Raw genomic sequence first — 22,082 nt, forward strand, 5'->3', positions numbered from 1 at the left:
AATCTGTATAAAAGTATGTGGTGTACCACTGTACATATCATATTCCTGATATGATCTCGAGGTTATTCACTTGTAAGCACCCAGTTCAATGTTACGTAAGTATAACATCTTACATCTATCTTTAAGCAAAAATAATGACACAATCTACGCAACTTATGTACTGCCTAACGACGCTGAGTCGGTACCTGATCATATTTAATTAAAGTCCTCAACGATATTTTAAACATATTTTGATCTGATACTGCAACAGTAATTATGCAATCGAGTGAACTAAAAGACACTACTACATGGTGCATTGTGAAAAGGGTGTAATAGCTATCCACACCCATGAAGCTCTTAGAACACACCCTCCAGACCGCCCCAAAGAGTCCCAGCGCTCTCAAAGGAACTCAGCTAGGCGCAGCTTTGTGAACTCTTCGGTTTAGTTGCGACCTGGGAAAATACTTAACAATGAAAATCACATGGAATGGCCTACGTCGACACTCATGAACAAATGCCTTAAAACACCTGAAACAGCTTGAGTTTTTCTCTTGGTAAGTAAACTGGTGCGCTATACATTTTTGCATTGAATGCTTAGTGGAAGATTAGGCAATTTCCTCGGGAACAGACGCGCGTAGAGCGTTTAAAGATTTTTTTACCACACGTAAATATACTACAGCTTATAATGTGTGTGTGTGTGTGTGTGTGTGTGTGTGTGTATAAACTTACTTTCATCCTCTTTCTGATATCATGCATTAGGGCATACGAAATTCTTATGTCATTGTTTATTCCATACTGTACTTCTGTACATGTTGGTTCTCTTTTAAAGATTTTGTTGTTTGCTTTCACAACATTAAACCTTCATGTCTTTTTACCCACTGCATATGTACTTAGGCTATTTATTTTTTTAACAGTAGAATATTCTACACAAGATGGAAAATCAAGACGAATGCTTCTATGGCCAGCTTATGGACTTTTTCTACAATAACAGCAAACAAAAAAGTGATGATTGGAATTCCACGCAGCTCATCCTTGTCCAGTGTGTTGGATCCATCTTCTGCACTTTCATAGTGGTAGCCAATGCTATGATCATCGCAGCAGTCATCACCAACCGGAGGTTTCACTACCCTTTCTACTATCTCCTGGCCAACCTGGCCGCCTCAGACTTCCTGGCTGGAATTGCATATGTGTATCTCATGTTCAACACAGGTTCGGTGTCAAAAACCCTCTCTGTGCAGACGTACTTTCTTCGACAGGGCTTGCTGGACACGAGCCTCTCCGCCTCGCTTGCCAATCTGCTGATGATTGCTCTGGAACGCTACATCTCAGTTATGAACTGGAAGATTCACAGTAACCTCAATAAATGGAGGGTTACCCTCCTGATCGTGCTGGTGTGGGCTATCTCCATATTCATGGGAGCTGTGCCCAGCCTGGGCTGGAATTGCATTTGTAGTTTAGAGTCGTGTTCCACACTTGCACCTATCTTCTCCAGGAGCTACCTGATCTTCTGGTCCATTTCGAACCTTGCTATTTTCCTGATAATGGTGTCCATATACATAAGGATTTATATCTATGTAAAGAAGAAAACAACTGTCTTAAAAGCCCATACAAGTGGATCTCTAAATCACAAGAGGACACCAATCAAGCTTATTAAAACTGTGATGACCGTGTTGGGTAAGCATCTCTCATAGGAAGACTTCAACAAAAGTTGATCTTCAGTGACTCCGGAGACACAAAGTATTAACATATAAGGATAAAGATATAAGATAAATATATTTAAGTTATCAACTTTGTCAAAGATTTTCTCCTAAAAGTCTTTAGTAGAAATAACATCAGACAACAAGGCAACACAATATTAATGAGATAAAGGAATTTATAACTGAGAATTTAGTTTGAGAAACACATTAGTATGGATCCTTTTCTTTTGCAATAATGAAATTCTTGACTTCCAATAAAGAAAATCCTCAGTATTGCAGCAGTAGAGCATAGAGCAGCAATCATATTCAATGAAACACAAGAAAATAATATAGAACTATTATACAAAACAGTTTAAAAACTGCAAAAAACCCTTCAAAATCCCTTCTAGGTACTGTCCTGGCACAGGGAATTAGAGATATTACACAAATCATATTACAGAGATATCCTTTCTGACTTTTTGTTTGACCTCACGTTGACCTCTGTAAAGCAGACACTTACTCCTGCACACATTCCACTGTGAGGTGTCAATCCGAGAAGAAGTCATGACTCTCCAATTACTCAACTTCATCAGTAACTGCATGTATTGTATAATCTTACTCACATCACACAGTACTGCACAGCTAGGCACATTGTCCATATATGCTGAACACAGGATTTTTCATTTTCCCATTCTTTCATTACAGAACCAAGTCATGATCTAATTAAATACACGGAAGTCAAGACAATTTGCTAATATGCATAATTTATGTATGTATACTTAATCAACATCATCAGTTTAATTGACAGTCCCTTAGAGCTTGCTAAGAAGCTAAGGCTTCTTATAAGTTGGCAGAATTTCTTATCTAACAATGTCAGCACTCTACTACTGGGTTTTGCTTTGGTGAATTAAATGTAGTTTCGTAGGTTACTGCACTGCATGTGTGAATCTTGGGCATCAGGGTGTATGTCGTCATGCGGCACTCACCAGACTAGATAAGCAGCTCACAGGATATTTACTTTAAGATTTAACAGGATGTCACATTCATCCCTGCATTTCAACTGTCTTATCTGCAGATGTTTAGAATTGAGGTTTTTTACTATTTTTTGATTATTCCAGGACCAAAAACAAGCAAAAAAACATTTGGATTTAGAAAGGGCAGATTCGGCAAAGCTGGTATGCTTTACTTCACATCTGAACTTGCGAAGTGGATTAATCATCTCCTTCCTATCTGATGAGGTCTTTCCCAGACCTGTATAATTATCTTGCACTAGAATGGTCTTTGCACTTCCTGAACTGAGCCACCAGTTTGAATCACATGTGGTATCCACAGAAAGAGTTCATAACTTCATATCTGATGTGTTTTGATTCAGTGTTCTCCTGTGGGGCCAATTGCTCACACGTGTGATTGCCGTACTTCAGACGTATTGTCTGTTGTCTTTGTGAGGAGATCATTTGTCTTTATTGTGGAAGATGCCAAGAAAACTTTGTTGAGGTACAGGATAATGTTGATACATGCAGTGAACATGTCATGAGGATACATGTCATCCAGCGAACCTACACCAAAGTTCATCGAATAAAGATCAGAAGTTATGACATGTGCGTCAACTAGAGATAAGAGGAGTTGTTTGAATGTTTGTTACATGCTACATTCCATTCATGGTGCCTCTCACAAAGGTTACAGTAATCTGTTGTATGTCTAAAATGAGTGAAACTTTTATAGAATGTGCTGTGACAGAAGCTTATGAAGCCACCAGAAGAATGCAGCCGAAAAGAAACTCTTTAGTCAGTTTTCTTCATTCCTCTTGCTTGCAATGCTCCAGTGATAAACCTTTTCAGTGAGGGCCCATGAGGAACGGAGGCTTGCTTCGGCATTACTGATGGAAAAGGCCCTTTATATTTTTAAAGCAGTATTTTTTCAAAGCTAAATGAAATGAATTTATTTTATCAAGATATACTGTATATTTACTGTACAGCTATTAAATTATTAAATGTACACATAATCACTAGACTACATTAAGCACATTGTTTTATGGGTGTTTATAAAACCTTACAATGACTAATATGAACGAATATGCAAAACGCTTTACACAATAGCAAAAAAGCTAAAAAAAATAAATAAAATAAAAACACACAATAGCCCCATCTACTCTACTTGTCCTCCAGATATTTTAAAATGAGATGAGAGGGGACGCTTGCATATTTACATAGAGGAACAGACCAGTCACAGAGGAATCCCTATTCCATGGTGTTTTGTTGGAAAATGTTTCTGGCTATTTCTGCTGAATGATACAATAACTCACTCATTTATCACTCTTTCAGCAGTACCAGCACCAGTACTTTTAGCTGTTGATTTTACATTGTTGTTTTGTCTTGCTATACTGTGCTCAAGAACATTGGTAGTCGACAGGCCCCTACATGTTGCCTGCCTGTCCCTCCTGTTTGTCAGAGCTTGTTCAGTGGCTGCCTATGAGATTGCATTTCATGCCATGTTTTGCATGTACAGTATGCGCTTGTTCAACCAAAGCAGGGATTTTATTCATTTGTTCATTCCTGCTGTCTGTGTACATTCCCAATGGCTTACTGAATATACGGGTATGGGTAGCGCACCAGTGATTTAGATTCAGTTTAATGCTACATTTAGTTAAGAAGAACTCAAATTTAATTTGGAGAAGGAACTGTTAGGAGACAAGTTTGTTCAGAACATCTAGATCTAGATACATTTCCTGGTTAGAATAGCTAGAATAGTTACACTGTTGCAATTTCAGGTCTTTGTCTGCTTCCACAAAGTGCCATGTGACATATTCTCAGGAATGTTAGGAGTCAGCAGAAGCAGCTCAAAATGTTAGAATTAGAGTAGATATCTCCCAGGAACCTTGAAGTACACAACCTCCCAGAAACTCTTCTGTTTGTGTGTTTCACTCTTCACTGCTATTTCACATCACTACAATCTCTCTCTCTCTCTCTCTAAATAAATAAATAAATAAATAATATAAATATAATATATTTATATATAAAATCTCAAACATACACATTTGTGTTTTTATGCCTTTTATAGGAGTCTTTGTGTTCTGCTGGACACCTGGTCTGGTGCTGCTGCTCATGGATGGATTACAGTGTGAGGCGTGCAATGTGGTGATATTCAAGCGCTGGATCCTTCTTCTGGCCATTCTCAACTCAGTCATGAATCCCATCATCTACTCCTACAAGGACGAGGAGATGTGGACCACCATCAAGAACCTGCTGCACTGCGTGTATACAGGGACTCGCCGGCAGAGATCATCCAGGGCCAATATGCGGGCTACCAGCTCAAGCCCAGAAACTAGTAACAGTCTGCGTCTCCCGGAGGACAAGGCAACTACTGTGGACATGCTGAAAACTGAAGGACTCTGATCTGTCCTGGTTTTACACATATAAGAGTGACTGATTCCATGTGCGCACATGTCCAGACACTCCAGACACTGCCATTAATGTGTTATGTAGTGGCATGGGACATTGCCAAAGATTATTGCACCTTGTGTATTAATATGAGTTCAATGCATTTCTTCTCTGTGTGATCTTGAGATTTTTTTAATTATAATTATTAGATTATTTTATATATTTATATGTTCACCTTGAAAGAAATCAGTGTAAATTTGTTGATTGTTTTTTAGATGTACAATACATTTCTATTCATCATTGAGGAGCTCTAAGCTTGAATTGAATGACAAATTCTAAATATTTTATATTGTGAAGTGCTATAATCCTGCAAGCAGGGTAAAGTGTCTTTTTTTCATTTGTTTCATTGTTAAAATATAAATTTAATTATAAAATTCAGGATATAAAATATAAAGGCCAGAATATAAAAAAGTAAAGAATAAATCACTACTTAGTGATGGTCTTGCAGTCATACAGAGACTTAGAGGATGAGGAAAAGTCCGAATTCATTCTGAACCAGAGAGCTGGTTGAAATGAAGACACACCAGCTCAAACCACAGAGCAAGCACAACATGTCACAACAGCGAGTTGTTAGAGCAGCATGACTACACAGTGCATCTACTATGAATCAGATAGGGAGGCAGTTAGACAGAATAAAATACATAACGCTGCTGTGGTAGAAAAGGGCGTGAGAACTTAATGTCCTTTAAAAAAAACAAACAAACAAACAAAAACGGAATTGCCGTTACTTACCTTGATTATATGGCATCCTGTCACATTTAGCCTCTGTTGGATGCAAAAGTAGATATTTAGGTATAATATAATTGCGTTTATGGATAATAGAGTTTTTCCAATGTTATTATAATAGATAGTTAAAACCATTTAGAATATCTGGTCATTTTTCAAAGTTATTGTGAGTTCTGTCCTTACACCACCCAGATTCAAAGTTTCACCGTGTTTCAGCTGTTGAAGCGTAAACTGCATGTGAAATACCCTAGCCTGTACCACACGACATCGGTTGACAATCAAAGATAATCTCATTATCTCATATAAAACATCACTATCATCAAAACGAGACCAGCTAAACTCTTAGTCCTGATTTTGTTTCTTGGCAAGCCATCCAGAATCCACAAAGCCGGGTGGATCTACCGGTTATGACTATAGGCATGTTTCGAAATGGCTGTAAACCTGTTTTGTCTCTGTCATTGCTGGGGCAGTTTGAAATGCTTTATCCATTACCCACATGCTGATGTAATGCGTAGTGACACAGTAACAGGTCACCTGTGAGTCACAGCAGGTACAACAAGCCTCTGTCTGATCTTAAACATGCCATTCAGGCAGTAACTTCTCAGGAATTTACGTGCAGATCCATGCCGGAAATCACATTTAACAGCTGCATTGCCTGTAATGTATGGGGCTCTTACACAACCCTAAACAGCTCCTTATGTAAGCCACACTGGAGCATTATATACGCCCACATAAAGAGGATGATTCCCACTACTGTTGAGGACAGAAATTACACCTCCACCCAACCACGGAGCGATGCTGTCTTCAGCCGTCTTACGTCAGTATTGTAAACAAAAAATATGTAGGCCTATGAATGAATATTGCATGGAAGATGCTATGGCTAATGAAATCAATATCTAATTACTAATAGTTAGACAAACAAATTAGACAAAATTTAACTAGGATGAATAAGTTCTACCAAGCTAAAAATACATGTGCTTTATTGATTAAATATACTGATGAATGTTACATTTTATTATAGAAGCATTATTTGGTCTGGAAACTCACACAAATCAGTGTACTCATGAATGCATGACAAACTGTTTACCTTTAAAGTTTTCACATTCATAAATGTGAACTTTCAGGCAAAATGCCCTGTTTTTAGTTATTGTGTAGTGGAAACATTACAGTGATTGTATTCTGTACTATTTCAAAGAAAAAGCAATTTAAACTGCAAATACGTGTACATTAATGTTTTATATTGTGTTTTATTTCTCAATAACATAAATACACATATCCTTTTGTCTGTATCCTTATATTCATGCCGCCTATGTATATGTTGATGTATATATTTATAAAAATAGCTAATAATAAAAAAGAAAAAATATGACACACAAGCTTAATGTGGGGTCTGCTATATGCATTTTGAGGATACAAGGAGAACTGGTTCTTTTAGGTTTAGTGGGCCACAAGAGGCTTCTAATTGGCTGAATAAACGCATAACATGGGTTGCTATAGTAACTTGGATATATAGATAAAACCTCAACAGGAGCAAAAGAGGAGTGCAGGGGTGAAAAGACAGACCCTAATAGAAACTGAGGAGAACAACGTTACAGTGAAATGAAATGACACTGAAGCCAGAAATTCACACTGAAGAGAATGAGCATAACTACATTTTAAGGCTAAAGAGGTTTTGTTCAGATTTTCTTAGATGTTTGCATTGGTTTTGGCTCATTACTGGCTACATATTACAGAGATATTCTGCAGATGTTTTGGATCACAGATATAAAAGTCCCTGTTATATCTTTAGTAGTTAATATAATTTAGAGAAGTGAGATGTGCAAAATGTGAGTTTGTCAGTAAAGGGACAATTGGAGAAGTTCAATACTGAATAAAAACTTGCATACAAACAAACAAACTTGTCATTTTTTAAAACAAAAAACTGCTTTAATCATAATTTTATTGAAATATTTGTTGGAATAAGATATATATGAGACAGAAAATCTAAACATTTCCACATTCACATATCTGTAATGTCTTTGCCAAAACCTGTGAGTTAGCACTTTAATTAATTTAAGAGTGGAGTCCCAGTGGGAAGGGACTGGTGGCTAGACATAACATGATTGATTAATTCTGGGTATAATTAGATTTGATCCATTACTGATTTTTTTTGGGGTCCATTACAGCAAACATACAGCATGATCCTACTGGCCATCCAATATCAGGCTTCACAGTTTCTCATTTCTCATGTCTTGTAATATTTGTGGCCAGCTTGCTCTGGACAGCTTTACTATAATTAAAATATACATCAAGTTCCAGTAAAACAACACAGGTGGGAACAGGCATAATCTGCCGGTTTTATGACTATTTGGTCTAGGGAAATGCTGTTAGAATTACCCAGGACAAACTTTTTAATTCTGTGTCAGATAAATATGATGGTTTGGGGCTTACTAAAACATTTAATTAATATGACATAACATTTAAAAAATATATATTTATGAACCAATAACTGAGCTCTTGTTTTGGTGGAGTCTGAAGGTGAGTTGAGTCTGCTTGAGTATAGATGACATTAACATGACTGGATGTGGACGTGATTAGAGAGGCTCTCTGCTTGATTAAATAATTAATTACAGATCTATCAAGGCACCCAAAAAAAAAAAGAAAAGTGGATTCTGTGCCTATTGGCCCAGTCGGTATGTGGCGAGCGCTGACACTGACATGCAGTGTTTAATGGTTTTGTGACCCAGTGTGGATTTGCCCTTCCTCCTGATACTCCGCAGTGCTTGTGTGGTTAGCATGGCCAATGGGCCACTTTCACCCTGTGTCTCCTGCTCTGTAGGATGTCGGGGGTGATAGGTTTGTGTAAATATATGCTTTTATGTCTCACGTAAATTGTATTATAGATTATCAAACCAGAGTTCAGGGCATGTTAAAGTGTAGTCTGTAACCGAGGGAGGCAGCAACTAAAAGTAGCCCTTCGGCTTCTTTGCCTATGAAAATAGTTGTTTTTATTATGGTTTTATCTGGGACCAGGTCACTGAAGGCTGGCATGACTTGGATAATATGGAACATGATTGCTGGCCAAAAACTGACCCAGATGATTACAACATGATGAGCTGTGGTGGAATAACCTGACATTTCAGTATCAGTGTTGTGATCTGTAAGTGCAGTAATAGGGCTTTTCAAGTTTTTTTTTTTTGGCTTACTGTTTATTCCATTATCTTATCCATTATGGCAGTGCAGCATGTTGTGAGGCCCACACTGATGTGTGGCCTCTCTGAGCGCCATCGTTACAGTCCTCATCACACCCCAAGGAGGAAAGCTTTCCAGCAGTTTTTAAAAATATTTAATTGCCTAGTGTATTATTCCATAATATGATAATGTTGAAAATCCTGCCATATCAAGTGTCCTTGATGACGGACTGTTGAAAAAGCCTTGGTGTAGTCTAACCCTAATAAGCTAATGTTTGACCGGGAATGCCCCATAGGAAAGGGAAAACTCTTTACAAAAGCACATCTGACTGGGTAACTTATAAACAAGACATTCCCCCCCCCTCCCCCCACCACACACTATACAGTTTTGACAATCACTTTATCCAGTTTAATGTGGTGATACCACATCAAGACTAGATGTGGCGTTGTGTCAAGGTGGACTGATTAGGGTTTGCGAGCATGTGCAAACCAGAAATAAACTGGAGCTTGTTTATATCAGTAACTTCTCCATCTCCATCAATCAAAAAATCTCCATCAATCCACAGATCTACAGTGCCACCCTGCTTGTGACTCGCTTGATCCAAATAAACCCTTAGGTGTGGGGCAAGTACCACATGCTCATACTCAGTAAAATTATTCGCAGACAAATGATTTTTCCCATAGGATTAGAAATGGCCTGGGCCCAGTGTTCACAAGAGAGGGTTACAGATAGAGAGCAGTTTAATGTTACCTATTCTGTCTCAGCTTTGAAAGCCTTTTATGAATATGTAGTCAGGAACAGGATCTTCCAGTTCAGGTGAGTAATCTTTGTCCAACTTGGACAGAGTTTGTCAGATTTTTGGGGGAGGAATAATACATTATTTACCAAACCCTAAAGACAACTGACAAGACGTATGTTATGTAGTTCCAATTCATCTTAGAGATAAATGCTGATCTCTGATATTAATCTGTACTCATTAATTAATCTCAATATTGTCTTTTGTTTTCTTTACCTGTATTGGTATTTGAAAAATTAATAAACATGGAAACCTAAAGCAAAACTAATCTCACAATCTCATAGTGCAATCTCACAGCACTGGGAACCTCTGGACTGCTCTCTGACTGACTTCATGTCACAAGATGTCACTCTCCCACAGTGATGTCTCAGAGGTGACATCCCCATGGTGACAGCCCTGTGTGTTGCTCTGTATACCACATTACAAACAACACATCTAGCACATCCACACTGTGAGATCATCTATGGTATGGCCTGGAACAATATATTTTTATATACTGTGATTATAATTAAAATCTCTATAGTGACAGGCATTAACCCACCCTATTAATAGGATTCTGTTCTATATTTCAGTCTTAGGAAAGCTCCTACCTTGATTCCTGAACTGTCTGTTTAAATGAATTGTGCTTTTTAAAATATTTTTTTTACTGCTAATATAGGTAATAATATACATATCCAGGCAAACCAAGTTTCAGATAGCTTGGCCATTTGTGAAAATTCCTAACCTGTTCCACTCTTGAGTTTAAACTCTGAGACACTGTTTACAAATAGGGCATGGTGTTTAATGTGGCTTTATGTAAGAAATGTTTACATGGAGAACCTTAAATAACAATTTGCCCTAAATGTTTATTTTATGAAACTTGCCACCCTTCTTTAAATTATTTGATTTGTCTTAGGGTTGACTTTTACTATTTCAAAAAATAAGTAGCTCCTTCCTCGATTGTCCTTCCAGCAGCATATAATAATGTAAATACTCCTAGCGGAATAATGTAAACCCTGACAGGTTGACATATATACTGCATAACTATGCAAAAATAGGCCTGCGGGCTTGTGAGCATTAGTCTGCATGGATGCCACGGTGTGCAAACATCACAGGTCATGGAATTTTCTGCTGTCGGCTAGCAGTGACTAGGATCTGCTTAATGGCACCACACCACTCAGTTAAGGTTGCAGTCAGAGGCTACTGTAATAGTTTCATGTCAACCAGCCTCTGTCTGGGTGCTTGTGAACCTGAATATTTAGCCTGGTTCTTTGATGGCAAGTGGGTAGGTCTAAATGATCCCTTTCACCTCCACTTCTTCTAAATCTGTGGTGTACAAACTCCTCCCTCTCCTGAATCATTAGGGACTGGATTAACTCAAATTAATGTTTGAAAGCATATACACATCCCAAAAATGGCTGTTCACTATAATGTTAGAATTAGCAATCTAATCCATACTATTTTTACTTACTAATTCCTATTAGCATAAGGATAAGGTTCATGTGTATTGATAACATTGTAAAAACAACTTTCACCTGTAAAAACTGTAAAATCTTTCCACATGTGGTGCTTGTCCATTTGTCGACATCTGTAATTGCCCATATCAAACTGAAGCAGGAGCTACACTGGAGTCCAAGCTGCTTATTGTTGGTGCTTGATGGCGGTGTTGTCTGCCTTCTTGTATTAGGCTCTTAGGTTAGGTTCATTCATTACATTGGAGGAAAAACAAAATGTATCATAGATCATTTCATGAGAAATGTAGTGTTACAACCCCTTGGACTGCATTAGGTGTAGTCGTGTGCTTGTGTTGTGTTCTTTAGGTGTATGATCCAGATGTGCCTCCGCACCGGGATTGGCTGCCTCATTTCGGCGCTTCGCTGGACCGCCTATAAAAACGACATGCCCGACCAGGAAGAGAGAGCATTTCTCCGTTGTTTAGCACAGGGTTTGACTGTTGTGTGTGTGTGTTTGCTCCTTTTGACATGTTAGTTGATTGTGAGATTTGTGTGTTGTTCATTGGATGTGACTGTGAGTGTATAAATCGTTCCATGTATCTGTTGGATACATGCCATATGCCATTCTCCGTGGCAGAGAGTGGACATGATATCTAATCCAGAGGAGAGCCGTCTCACATGCCCTGCCACATTTTTTGATGTGAACACCCTTTGTCTTCAAAACAGCAAGAAATTCTTCAACACTTCCACACATTTTTTGAAGAAGCTAAGTTGTTCTGAACATCTTGGAGAACTAACCACAGATCTTCAGTAATGTAGACTTGCTCAAATCCTTCTGTCTCCATGTAATCCCAGACCTTCTCAGTGATTTTGAGATCACAGCTCTGTGGGAGTCAAATCATCCCTTCCAGGACTCCTTGTTCTTCTTTACTCTGAACATAGTTCGTAATGACATTGCCTGCATTTTTGGGGATCATTGTACTGCTGCAAAATAATTTTGGAGCCAATCAGATGCCTCCCTGATAGTATTGCATGATGGACAAAGATCAGCCTGGATTTCGCAGCATTGAGGACATTATTATTCCTGACCAAATCCCCCAAAAACCTAAACATCGTGTGTTTCAGTTAATTACTGTGTTCCAACCTACATATGAAACTGATGATCATAATTACCTTCTGGTCACACAGGTACTCAACTGTGCCAAAAACTCGCTAATCTACCTACATATACACTATATTGCCAAAAGTATTCACTCACCCATCCAAATGATCAGAATAAGGTGTTCTAATCACTTCCATGGCCACATGTGTATAAAATAAAGCACCTAGGCATGCAGACTATGTTTCCAAACATTTATGAAATAATGGGTCACTCTGAGGAGCTCAGTGAATTCCAGCATGGAACTGTGATAGGATGCCACCTATCCAGCTGTGAAATTTCCTCGCTCCTAAATATTCCATGGTCAACTCTCAGCTGTATTATAAGAAAATGGAAGTCTTTGTGAATGACAGCAACTCAGCCACTCTAGAGCAGTGGAGGCACGTTCTCTGGAGTGACGAATCTGGCAATCTGATGGACGAGTCTGGGTTTGGTGGTTGCCAGACTTTGTTGTGCCAAGTGAAAAGTTTGATGGAAGGGGTATTATGGTGTGGGGTTGTTTTTCAGGAGCTGGGTTTGGCCCCTTAGTTCCAGTGAAAGGAACACTGAATGTTTCAGCATACTAAGCAATTCCATGCTTCCAACTTTGTGGGAACAGTTTGGAGCTGGCCCCTTCCTCTTCCAACATGACTGTGCACCAGTGCACAAGGCAAAGTCCATAAAGACATGGATGCTAGAGTCTGGTGTGGATGAACTTGACTTGCCTGCACAGAGTCCTGAGCTCAATCTGATAGAACACCTTTGGGATGAATTAGTGCAGAGAATTAGTGCCAGGCCTTCTCATCCAACATTAGTAAGTGACCACAAAAATGCGTGTAAAGTACTGCGTGAAGCAGAACATGGAGGCGGACACAAATGCGGAGGAGAGCGAGATTTATTAAGGGAAATTCCAAACTCGGAGTTGAACAGAATAGCGCGGGTCAGATCGTTGAAGGAGTCCGAACATTGAACGAGTCCGAACATTGAACGAGTAACGACATACCAATACTAGGAATACTTACAAAATTAGGCAGGGAAACGGAGCAGGCAGGAACAAAATGGGGAAACATGAATACAAACACTAGAGCCAGAGAACTTGAATAGAGATACATGCATAGCACAAAATACGCGATACCGGACAAAGGAAACACTGGGACTATAAAAACATGGGACTAAACTAAACACAGGTGAAGACAATAACAACACGGGCATGGCAGACGAGGGGAAACCATGGAGACAGACAACAAGGCGGGATCAATGGGCTGGGAACAACACAGACACGAGAAAAAGGGGAAACTGGAGTGACAGCTAGGGGAAGGGGCGTAGCCCTACGTGACAATGCGCTTCTGGAAGAATGGTCAAAAATCCCCATAAACCTCCTAGTCCTTGTGGACAGCCTTCCCAGAAGAGTTGAAGCTGTTCTAGCTGCAAAAGGTGGACCAACGTCATATTCAACCCTATGGATAAAAAATGGGATGCCACTTAAGCTCATATGTGATAAGGAAGGTGAGCGAATACTTTTGGCAATATAGTGTATGTGTTTCCTGCTGTGTTATCTGGCTTCATATCTCCCAACTTGTGCCATTGATATCACCCACAGAATTGCTTACCTCCACCAGCACAAATTGCTCCATGGTCGGCTTCACTCCTGCAACTGTGGGTGTGTAAAATATCAGGTAAATAAAATCTGAAGCATGACCCAAACATTGCCTTCATTTGTATTTTTGCACACACACTTTCTTTCAAATGGACAGATTTCCTAATGTTCCTGTCCTCTGTCATGTCTGGTATCCTGATCAATTCCATATACCTCTTTGACTCCACAGATTACAGCCTTACAGCCTATAGAAGAGAAGACTCTGAGGTACTGATTAGCAGACACCAATGCGAATCATATCCTGTATAATATGGAATTTAACATTATTAAAATCGCACATTATTGCCAGATTACTGAGGAGTATGTACTGAAACAATCAGAGCATTGTAAACAATCTCAGATGCATCTTAGGTATTTTCCCTGATGATGGTTTACCAGGTCTGCCATGCAGGCATTCTCAGTTCCTGCTTGTTTTGGGGACTTTTCAGGTTCAGTCATTGGAAAGAGAGATCCGTGATTACTGCGGTTCAGGTCAGGTGCTTGATTTGGTCGAGGTAAATTTTTTTTCCCGAAAAATCCCAATGGCTGCTTAGAAGTAAATCAATCAATCAATCAATCAAATTTTATTTATATAGCGCTTTTTACAACATTTGTTGTCACAAAGTAGCTTTACAAGTGCCGAGTCCTAGCCCCCAATGAGCAAGCCAAGGGCGACAGTGGCAAGGAAAAACTCCCTAGTTTTTTGCATGAGGAAGAAACCTTGAGAGGAACCAAGACTCAGGGGGGGAACCCATCCTCCTCTGGCCGACACCGGTCACCATGACAACAACAACAATTTAGACAGAAAGAAGAGAAAGAAAAGGAAAAAGATGTAATAATGTCCATCATGATGTAGGCATCCGGTTAGGCAGGAGGTGGCCGGCCCAGGATGGATCGCTGGTCTCATTATTCCTCAAGCAGGCGGGCAGCCATGTGGAGAAATGAAACAGGGAAAATTAGCTCTGTATGAGGACATATACAGGACAGGTGAAATTATAAACATTTGTGGAGTGTGGCAGCAACTCCAGCATTAAGTTAAATTATTACAGTCTAGCTAAATAAGACAGAACCAGAAGGTAACATAGGCTTGGGGGCATTCTGAGACAATGGCATCCGTCCACTGCACTGTCAACAAACTTGAGTGACCACGAGCAGTGACAGGATGACAGCACCAGCACCCCAGTCTACCATAAAACCCTTCGTCTATGAACCCCTGGATCTGTACTTTTATCTAAGGGGGGATATTAATTATCAAACGCTAAACTAAATAAGTGGGTTTTCAACCTAGACTTAAAGATTGTGACTGTGTCAGAGTCCTGGATGCATTTTGGAAGATTATTCCAAAGCTGGGGGGCCTTACAAGAAAAGGCTCTTCCCCCTGCTGTTACCTTGTTAATTTTTGGAACTAATAAAAGACCAGCACCCTGTGATCTTAGTGGACGTGGGGGTTCGTAATACGAAATAAGTTCCTGAAGGTATTCAGGAGCAAGCCCGTGCAATGCTTTATAAGTTAATAAAATAATTTTTAAGTCAATACGGATCATCATACTGTTCTATGGTAAAATGTTAGAAGCAATAGAACAGGGATGTCAATTATTATCCAGATCCCTAGTGAGCAAGCCAAAGGCGACAGTGGCAAGGAAAAACTCCCTATGATGGTGGGGATTAGGAAGAAACCTCAGGAGGACCAAGACTCAAAAGGGAACCCATCCTCCATTGGGCATGCAATCGTCTTGGGTGGAAGCATGCAAAAAGATAGACAATACAGTCTGAGTGTGTGGATATCAATTTAAACCACCATTGATTTAAACTAGGGGTGGGATGCGATTAAAAAAATTAATCGAATTAATTCAAAGCGTTGTAATTAATTAATAGAAATTAATCGCATTTCAATATTTAACATGAGAAATATTAATTTAGGTTTGAATGTTGAATGAATCAATGAACATAAGCATAAACTTCAACATCTTGTTTATTTTTCCACCAGTCTAATACACAGACCAATAGTGCAGAAAACAGAGCAAACAGTTTTCAGAACACTGGAAATTCTGACCTAAAATGTTTAATTTTTTGTTCAGGATATTGGAATAAGAATAACTGTAAATCAGATGTTTTTTTTTTTTATTTTATTTCCCAGGCATCTCCATAGTGCCTAGAAGTGGTCTTCTGCATGCTCAAAGCAAATGACTGGATCTTCCATTCATCATCTATAATATGAGCTGTCACACCAAGATAATTCTTGTTGCTAACAGAGGTCCAGTGATCCCCAATCAGAGACACATTTGTGGCGATTTTCACAATAACCTGTTTTACTTCCCTTTCCTCGTCATACAGCTGCTGGATTTTCTTCGGCATTGTCTTTCTGGACGGCAGTTCGTAACTTGCATCAGTTGACGCAATTTGCAGCGCGTCTTGTAAAGCCTGGATTATACTTTCACTAGTGAGTGTAAATTGTTGAGGGGGGGGGGTATTTTTGGAACTAGGAGAAATCCAGCATTTTCAGAGCGCAAAGGGTGAGATGGGTTGTAGTAAGCAATGAGTTCACTCAGATATTGTGGGGTAAGACCATTTAATGCCTCTAGTTAAAAAAAGCAGACTGGTAACCATAAACACATTGGAAAGGGGCGAGTTTGAGTAATGAATGAAAGAGTTGCGAGCGTATTCCACCCAGGGGAGGTATTTATTCCAGTCATTCTGGGAGACACAATACTTACGGAGAAACCGCCATATTTCTTGATTGTATCGTTCTACCTCCCCATTGGACTGATGGTGGTAACCAGAGGTTAGACTGGCCATGATTGCCAGTAACTTACAAAAGTTCTTCCATACTTGGGAGGTGAATTGTACTCCTCTGTCTGACACGATATTCTTGGGTAGGCCATAAATGTGAAAAACATAGTGAAGATGTGAAGATCTCTTCGGATTAGTCAACACATCTTTGAAAATCTGTCCACCACCACGATGGTATTTCCCCCTGCAGCTGGCAGATCAGTAATGAAGTCGATTGCAAGGTGTGTCCACGGTCGATGAGGAATGGGCAGAGGGAGGAGCTGGCCTACAGGAAGAGTGCAGGGAGTGCGAGATTGGGCACACACAGTACAACCAAGCATGTACTGGGCCACCAGTACTGTTGTGAAATGAGGTGCTTAGTACGGGTGATGCTGGGGTGGCCAGTACCTGCAGTGTCGTGAGTGAGCTGAAGGATACGTCCTCTAAGAGACATGGATACATATGGTTTTTTCTCTGGGCAGTCCTTGGGTCCTTGTTCAGCGCTGCGTGCTTCATCCAACTGACGCTGGATGTCCCACTTTATTGTCGTGAGCAAACAGGAGCCAGGTAGTATACATTCTGTATTTTTCTCTCCCGGGTCCTTCTCGTGGGTACGAGAGGGCATCAGCCTTTGTATTCCTTGAGCCGGGCCTGCAAGACACAGAAGCAAAAACGGGAAAAGAACAAAGCCCATCTGGCCTGCCGAGGGTTTAGGCGTGTTATGATCAGTGTAGAATACGAAGGGATGTTCAGCACCCTCCAGCTAGTGTCTCCATTGTTCTAAAGTGAGTTTAATGACCAGGAGCTCTCGATTTCCCACTGTGTAATTCGTCTCTGCAGATAGTAGTTTCTTGGAAAAGTAGGCACAGGAAAATAACTTTGAAAAGACACCCACTCCTACCTACGAAGCATCGAGTTCCACAATGAAAGGGAGCTGTGGGTCAGGGAGATGCAAGATGGGTGCGGATGTGAAAGCTGCCTTGAGTCAGGAGAAGGCTCGCTCTTCCACAGCAGTCCATTTGAAACTACGCTTGTTTCCCTCCTTTGAGGAGGTTAGTAAGAGGGGCTGCTAACTCACCGAACCAACAGAAATTGACGAAGCCCAGAAAGTGCTACAATTCCTTTATAGATTGAGGAACTGGCCAGTTCGTGACAGCCTCCACCTTACCAGCATCCATGGAGACTTGCCCAGGGGAGAGTGTGTAACCCAGAAAAATGAACAGCGGTAAAGTGAAATTCGCACATAAAGTCACACTCTTTACTTATTCGAGTATCTATCTCCTGCGTCGCTTCCTGACTCATCTCAAGTTTTCCCAATCCTGTATTTCTTTCTATCCGTTTTGCCTTTATTTTTGGAAAGGGTTTTATTTTGCTGCGGCGTTTTTTGCCAGTTACTTCTGTCACGGCCTTTCCCAACAAAGGACAAAATTTATATTTCCCTGAGCCCAATTCCAACCACTACACCTTGGGGAGTCGCAAGTTGACAGAAGTGCAGAGAGAGGATGGAAATTTGCACAATTTATTTATTCAATAAAGAGATAAATTTATAACATCTATTTTAAAAAAGGATCATCCACTCCAAGTCCACCCAGTCTCAGTCCAGAACCTCAGCAGCCAGTTCAAAGAGGGACACGCAACAGTCCACTTAGTGTTCTGGATAGGCAATGCTGCAGACAAAGGACACAAAAACTAAACGCAGTCACTACTCAAAATAACTGAAATTGTAACACAATTCAACACAAAAGTGGAGCCCAAAAGATAGAGTATATTAGCTAAATAAATGTCCTCTAGACGACAAGCCCTGAGAAAATATCTACTTAGGCACCACAACAAACTATACACTCCAAATCATAGACCCCAAAATAAATCAAACCAAAACACCAAATTCCCTACACAACCAAAATCAAATAATGAAGTAGATCTATAACAGTGACCAGCCTAGTGGGAAAACAACTATTTAGCTCAACTGACTCCCATCAATGAAATAAAACAATTAAAATGTACTGCCCTAAAACTGTGACTGGTGGATGGCAGAAGGTTAAAGTCCTTCCAAAGGTAGGAGGGTTGCACTTAGCTTTGGGAAGGGTGAGTGTTCTTGCCTCTCGTGAGCAGACAGCTCCAGCAGCAGAGTCTCTCGCGTGCTCACGTCCACCCGCAGCTCAGCTGTATTTACTCCAGCACGTTCCACTTTCCCGGATCAGCGATACAACCAGCAACCACTCGGTTCACTCGGCTCACGGTTCAAGCACTGAAGTCTTTCCTTGGCCAGTGACTCACTCTGCTTCTTTGTAGTGCTTGCCAGAGTCCAGAACAGTGTTCACGTGTAGCATCCCTTGATCAAACTTCCGCACCCCCTCTGCACTCCAACAGGCTGTTTTAACTGCAAGTTAGTTCCGCCCACATTGTACTAACTCCCCGTTGCAGCTGCAGCCTATTTACAAATAATGTCTGCTTCAAGTCAGCAGTCTCAGTCCTGCTGCAGCCCATCAACATAAAAGTCCCACCTTCACAAGTAATTGGTAAAATATATACAGTGTAAAAATAAAATAAAAATATTTAAAATATTATCACCTGTGACATCCTCCCCCTCTAATGGGTTCTAGTCCTGAGAACCTCAACTCGAGGCCCAATCTCCAAATCTCACTGGTGGTTGACCCCGATTTACCCGCTGGGACCGTCTAGCATCTACCCCTGCAGGTTCAGAGTCCCCTTGGCACACAGGAACCCAACACCACTGTTCAGCCACCCTCGGATTCTCATCTACGGGGCGTACCTGGGGGATTTCTGGTAAGTGCAAACAAGGACGCAAAAGGTTACGATGGAGGGTGCGTTCAGGCCCTGACTTTCCCTCCGGCCTTACTACATAAGTGGGGATATCCCTAAGAGGTTGTCGCACAATCACATATGGTTGGGACTCCCAACGATCACCCAATTTTCCCTTGGCTCTTCGCCTGTTGTCCCATACCAACACTCGTTCTCCTGGCAGTAAAGGTGCATCTCAAACTGTCCGATTGTACAGTTGTTTGTTTTTATCCGCTGCTTTCAAAGAATGCTCAGAAACTTTACAATAGGCATAGGTTAACCGCTCGTGATGTCTCCTAACCCACTCCTGTACACCAACCTCCCCATCTTGCCTCGGCACACCCAGTGCCAAGTCAAGTGGCAAGCGTGTGTGTCTGCCAAACATCAAGTAGGTTGGGACATAACCTGTAGTACTATGCACACTGTTGTTGTAAGCATGTACAAGTGAAGGGAGGTGCTCTACCCACCGACTTTGTTGCTCACGCTCCAATGTCCCTAGCAAATCTAACAAAGTCTGATTGAATCTTTCACAAGTCCCATTACCTTGAGGATGGTACACTAGTGCGACTCTTCCTACACCCATAGAGTGCACAGAGTTCCCGAATTAAACAGGACTCAAAATTAGGCCCTTGGTCTGAATGGAACACCTCTGGACAGCCAAAAGGCTGGATGACAGTTCCACAAAACTCTAGCTGTGGTTAGCGCAGACTGATCTATAGTGGGCACCCCATTCAGTCCCCCAGGGTGCTGTGGATCCCGGTGGAGAGTACGCTGTGCGCAATTGGCTGCCACTTCTCGCCGGTGTGTGATTGGTTGTCTGAGATTTGTAGCTGTGTACACAATTGTAAAGCGCCTTGGGTATCTTGAAAGGCGCTATATAAATTGAAACATTCATTCATTTACTGCCCATGCAAATTTAGTAAAAAGATCTGTGATCACAAGTATATTTTGATAACGATTGGCAGGTCGGCCAAAAGACAGAAAATCCATAGCCACTACATTAAGAGGACCTTGAGCTGTAAAAGGAACCAAAGGAGCCTTACTTTCAGGTCTAGCCTTGCAAAATGTACAACGTGGACATGCTCGAATAAAATCACATATGGTGACTTCCATCCCCACCCAATAAAAATGTCTTTTCAAAAGTGATAGTGTTCGCTCTACCTCTTGGTGCCCAGTCTTATTATGGTAAGCCTCCAAGAGTACCCTTATGTGATGCTGGGGAACCCAGATTTGGGAGACTGGCTCATTCGTCTGTGGATTTTGCACAACCCGACAAATGACCCCGTCTTGCACAGTTAGCCTACCTCACTGACTCAGCATCTTTCATACCTGTCGGGACTGTTGCTTACGTTCAGGAGCTGCCGGCATCTTCCTGCTCTCCCAGTAGCCTCACAACTTGAAGATCAGGGTCAGCCCTCTGCAGTAGGCCTGTCACGATAACAATTTTCAGAACGATATATTGTCCCAGAAATTATTGCGATAAACGATATTGTCATTTTAAAGTGCCATTATAAATTTTTTTCTTGCTTCTGGGCTCCCCAAAGGAGCTTTAAGACAATGTGCCAAAATAATAATATAGTAGCATAATAATACAATTACACCAGTTGGCAGTAATGTATTGTAAAGCTCATGTATGGGTTCATATTTGAGCTTGACCAAATATCTGTAGTGGCAGAGTAAAATGAGATGTCTAATCTCCTTCAGAACACGCGACTTCATTATATAAGGTTGGAATGGCAGTTTGGGAGATAAAGGTTTTCTTTGGCAGTTCATACTGCATGTTAAATCTTTGCAGCATGTTTAATGTTTTCTGACTGTATTTAACGGCAGCATCTCTGGCTATATAGTGAGTTAAGTCTGGTTTAAGCCTGGTTTAAACTTGACGCATCGCGAGCCGAGCGAGGGTCTGCGCGGCGAAAATTACGTAATCGCGGTGGCCTCGCGCACTGTCGATTCGAGAGGTCATGCACCTATCGAATTTTGTAACTTCGCGCTCGCGCGCCGCAGCGCAATGAACAAAGTCATGTTTGCGGAGTTCATATTCGGGCTATGCGGAGTTTAATTCATAAAGCATTTGTACGTCACTTTAAAGGTCCATTTCAATATTTCCCAGCACGTTAAACTTAATTAAGTTAAATATTTGTACATATACTCGAAATAATTCGCTTTTTATCACATCATTTAAGGGTTGTTTATTTTCAAAACGCCCAATCTTAGAACGTCTTCACGTTCTCTCATGTTTCATCCTGGAATTGCAAGAGGCTCGTATTTGTTAACTGTTCAGTCAGTCAGATATTTATTGTGAAACGAAGTAGTTACAATTTCAAGTATTTTCAAGTACTTTAGCCTAAATTCCAGCACTTTTCAAACCTGAAACACAAAGCAACATTAAAATTCGTCAGGTAAATGTTCCTTCCACTGTTTTTGAGGGGATTTCCTTTATACTACCACATATCGTTTCAAACAACAACGCTTTAACCGTTCGCGGAGGTTCGCGCGAGGTGAGCGGAGTCGCACGC

The 22,082-nt window shown here is 40.7% G+C and overlaps 1 protein-coding gene across 3 annotated transcripts; it reads left to right on the top strand.

Annotated features, from left to right (window-relative positions):
* The first annotated feature begins 6 nt into the window (after positions 1 to 6).
* lpar3 (lysophosphatidic acid receptor 3) lies at positions 7 to 7,599 on the top strand. Of its 3 annotated transcripts, none has more exons than XM_077024322.1 (3): positions 7 to 533; positions 874 to 1,653; positions 4,713 to 7,599. In XM_077024322.1, the coding sequence occupies exons 2-3, from the start codon at positions 912 to 914 to the stop codon at positions 5,045 to 5,047; spliced, it is 1,077 nt and encodes a 358-aa protein (XP_076880437.1). In that variant the 5' UTR covers positions 7 to 533; positions 874 to 911; the 3' UTR covers positions 5,048 to 7,599. The 3 variants fall into 3 exon arrangements, with proteins under 3 accessions (XP_076880437.1, XP_076880438.1, XP_076880436.1); XM_077024323.1 differs by having other exon boundaries at positions 897 to 1,653; XM_077024321.1 differs by having other exon boundaries at positions 159 to 533; positions 894 to 1,653; positions 4,713 to 7,596.
* Positions 7,600 to 22,082: the final 14,483 nt, after the last annotated feature.

Source organism: Brachyhypopomus gauderio, chromosome 12 (assembly GCF_052324685.1).
Source record: "Brachyhypopomus gauderio isolate BG-103 chromosome 12, BGAUD_0.2, whole genome shotgun sequence".
Classification (NCBI taxonomy): Eukaryota; Metazoa; Chordata; class Actinopteri; order Gymnotiformes; family Hypopomidae; genus Brachyhypopomus; species Brachyhypopomus gauderio.

Bases quoted from the DNA above. Each gene is read 5' to 3' on its own strand.
- lpar3 (XM_077024322.1), top strand. From the start codon at position 912: ATGGAAAATCAAGACGAATGCTTCTATGGCCAGCTTATGGACTTTTTC. The intron at 1,654-4,712 runs GTAAGCATCTCT...TGCCTTTTATAG, and splicing joins AACTGTGATGACCGTGTTGG to GAGTCTTTGTGTTCTGCTGG.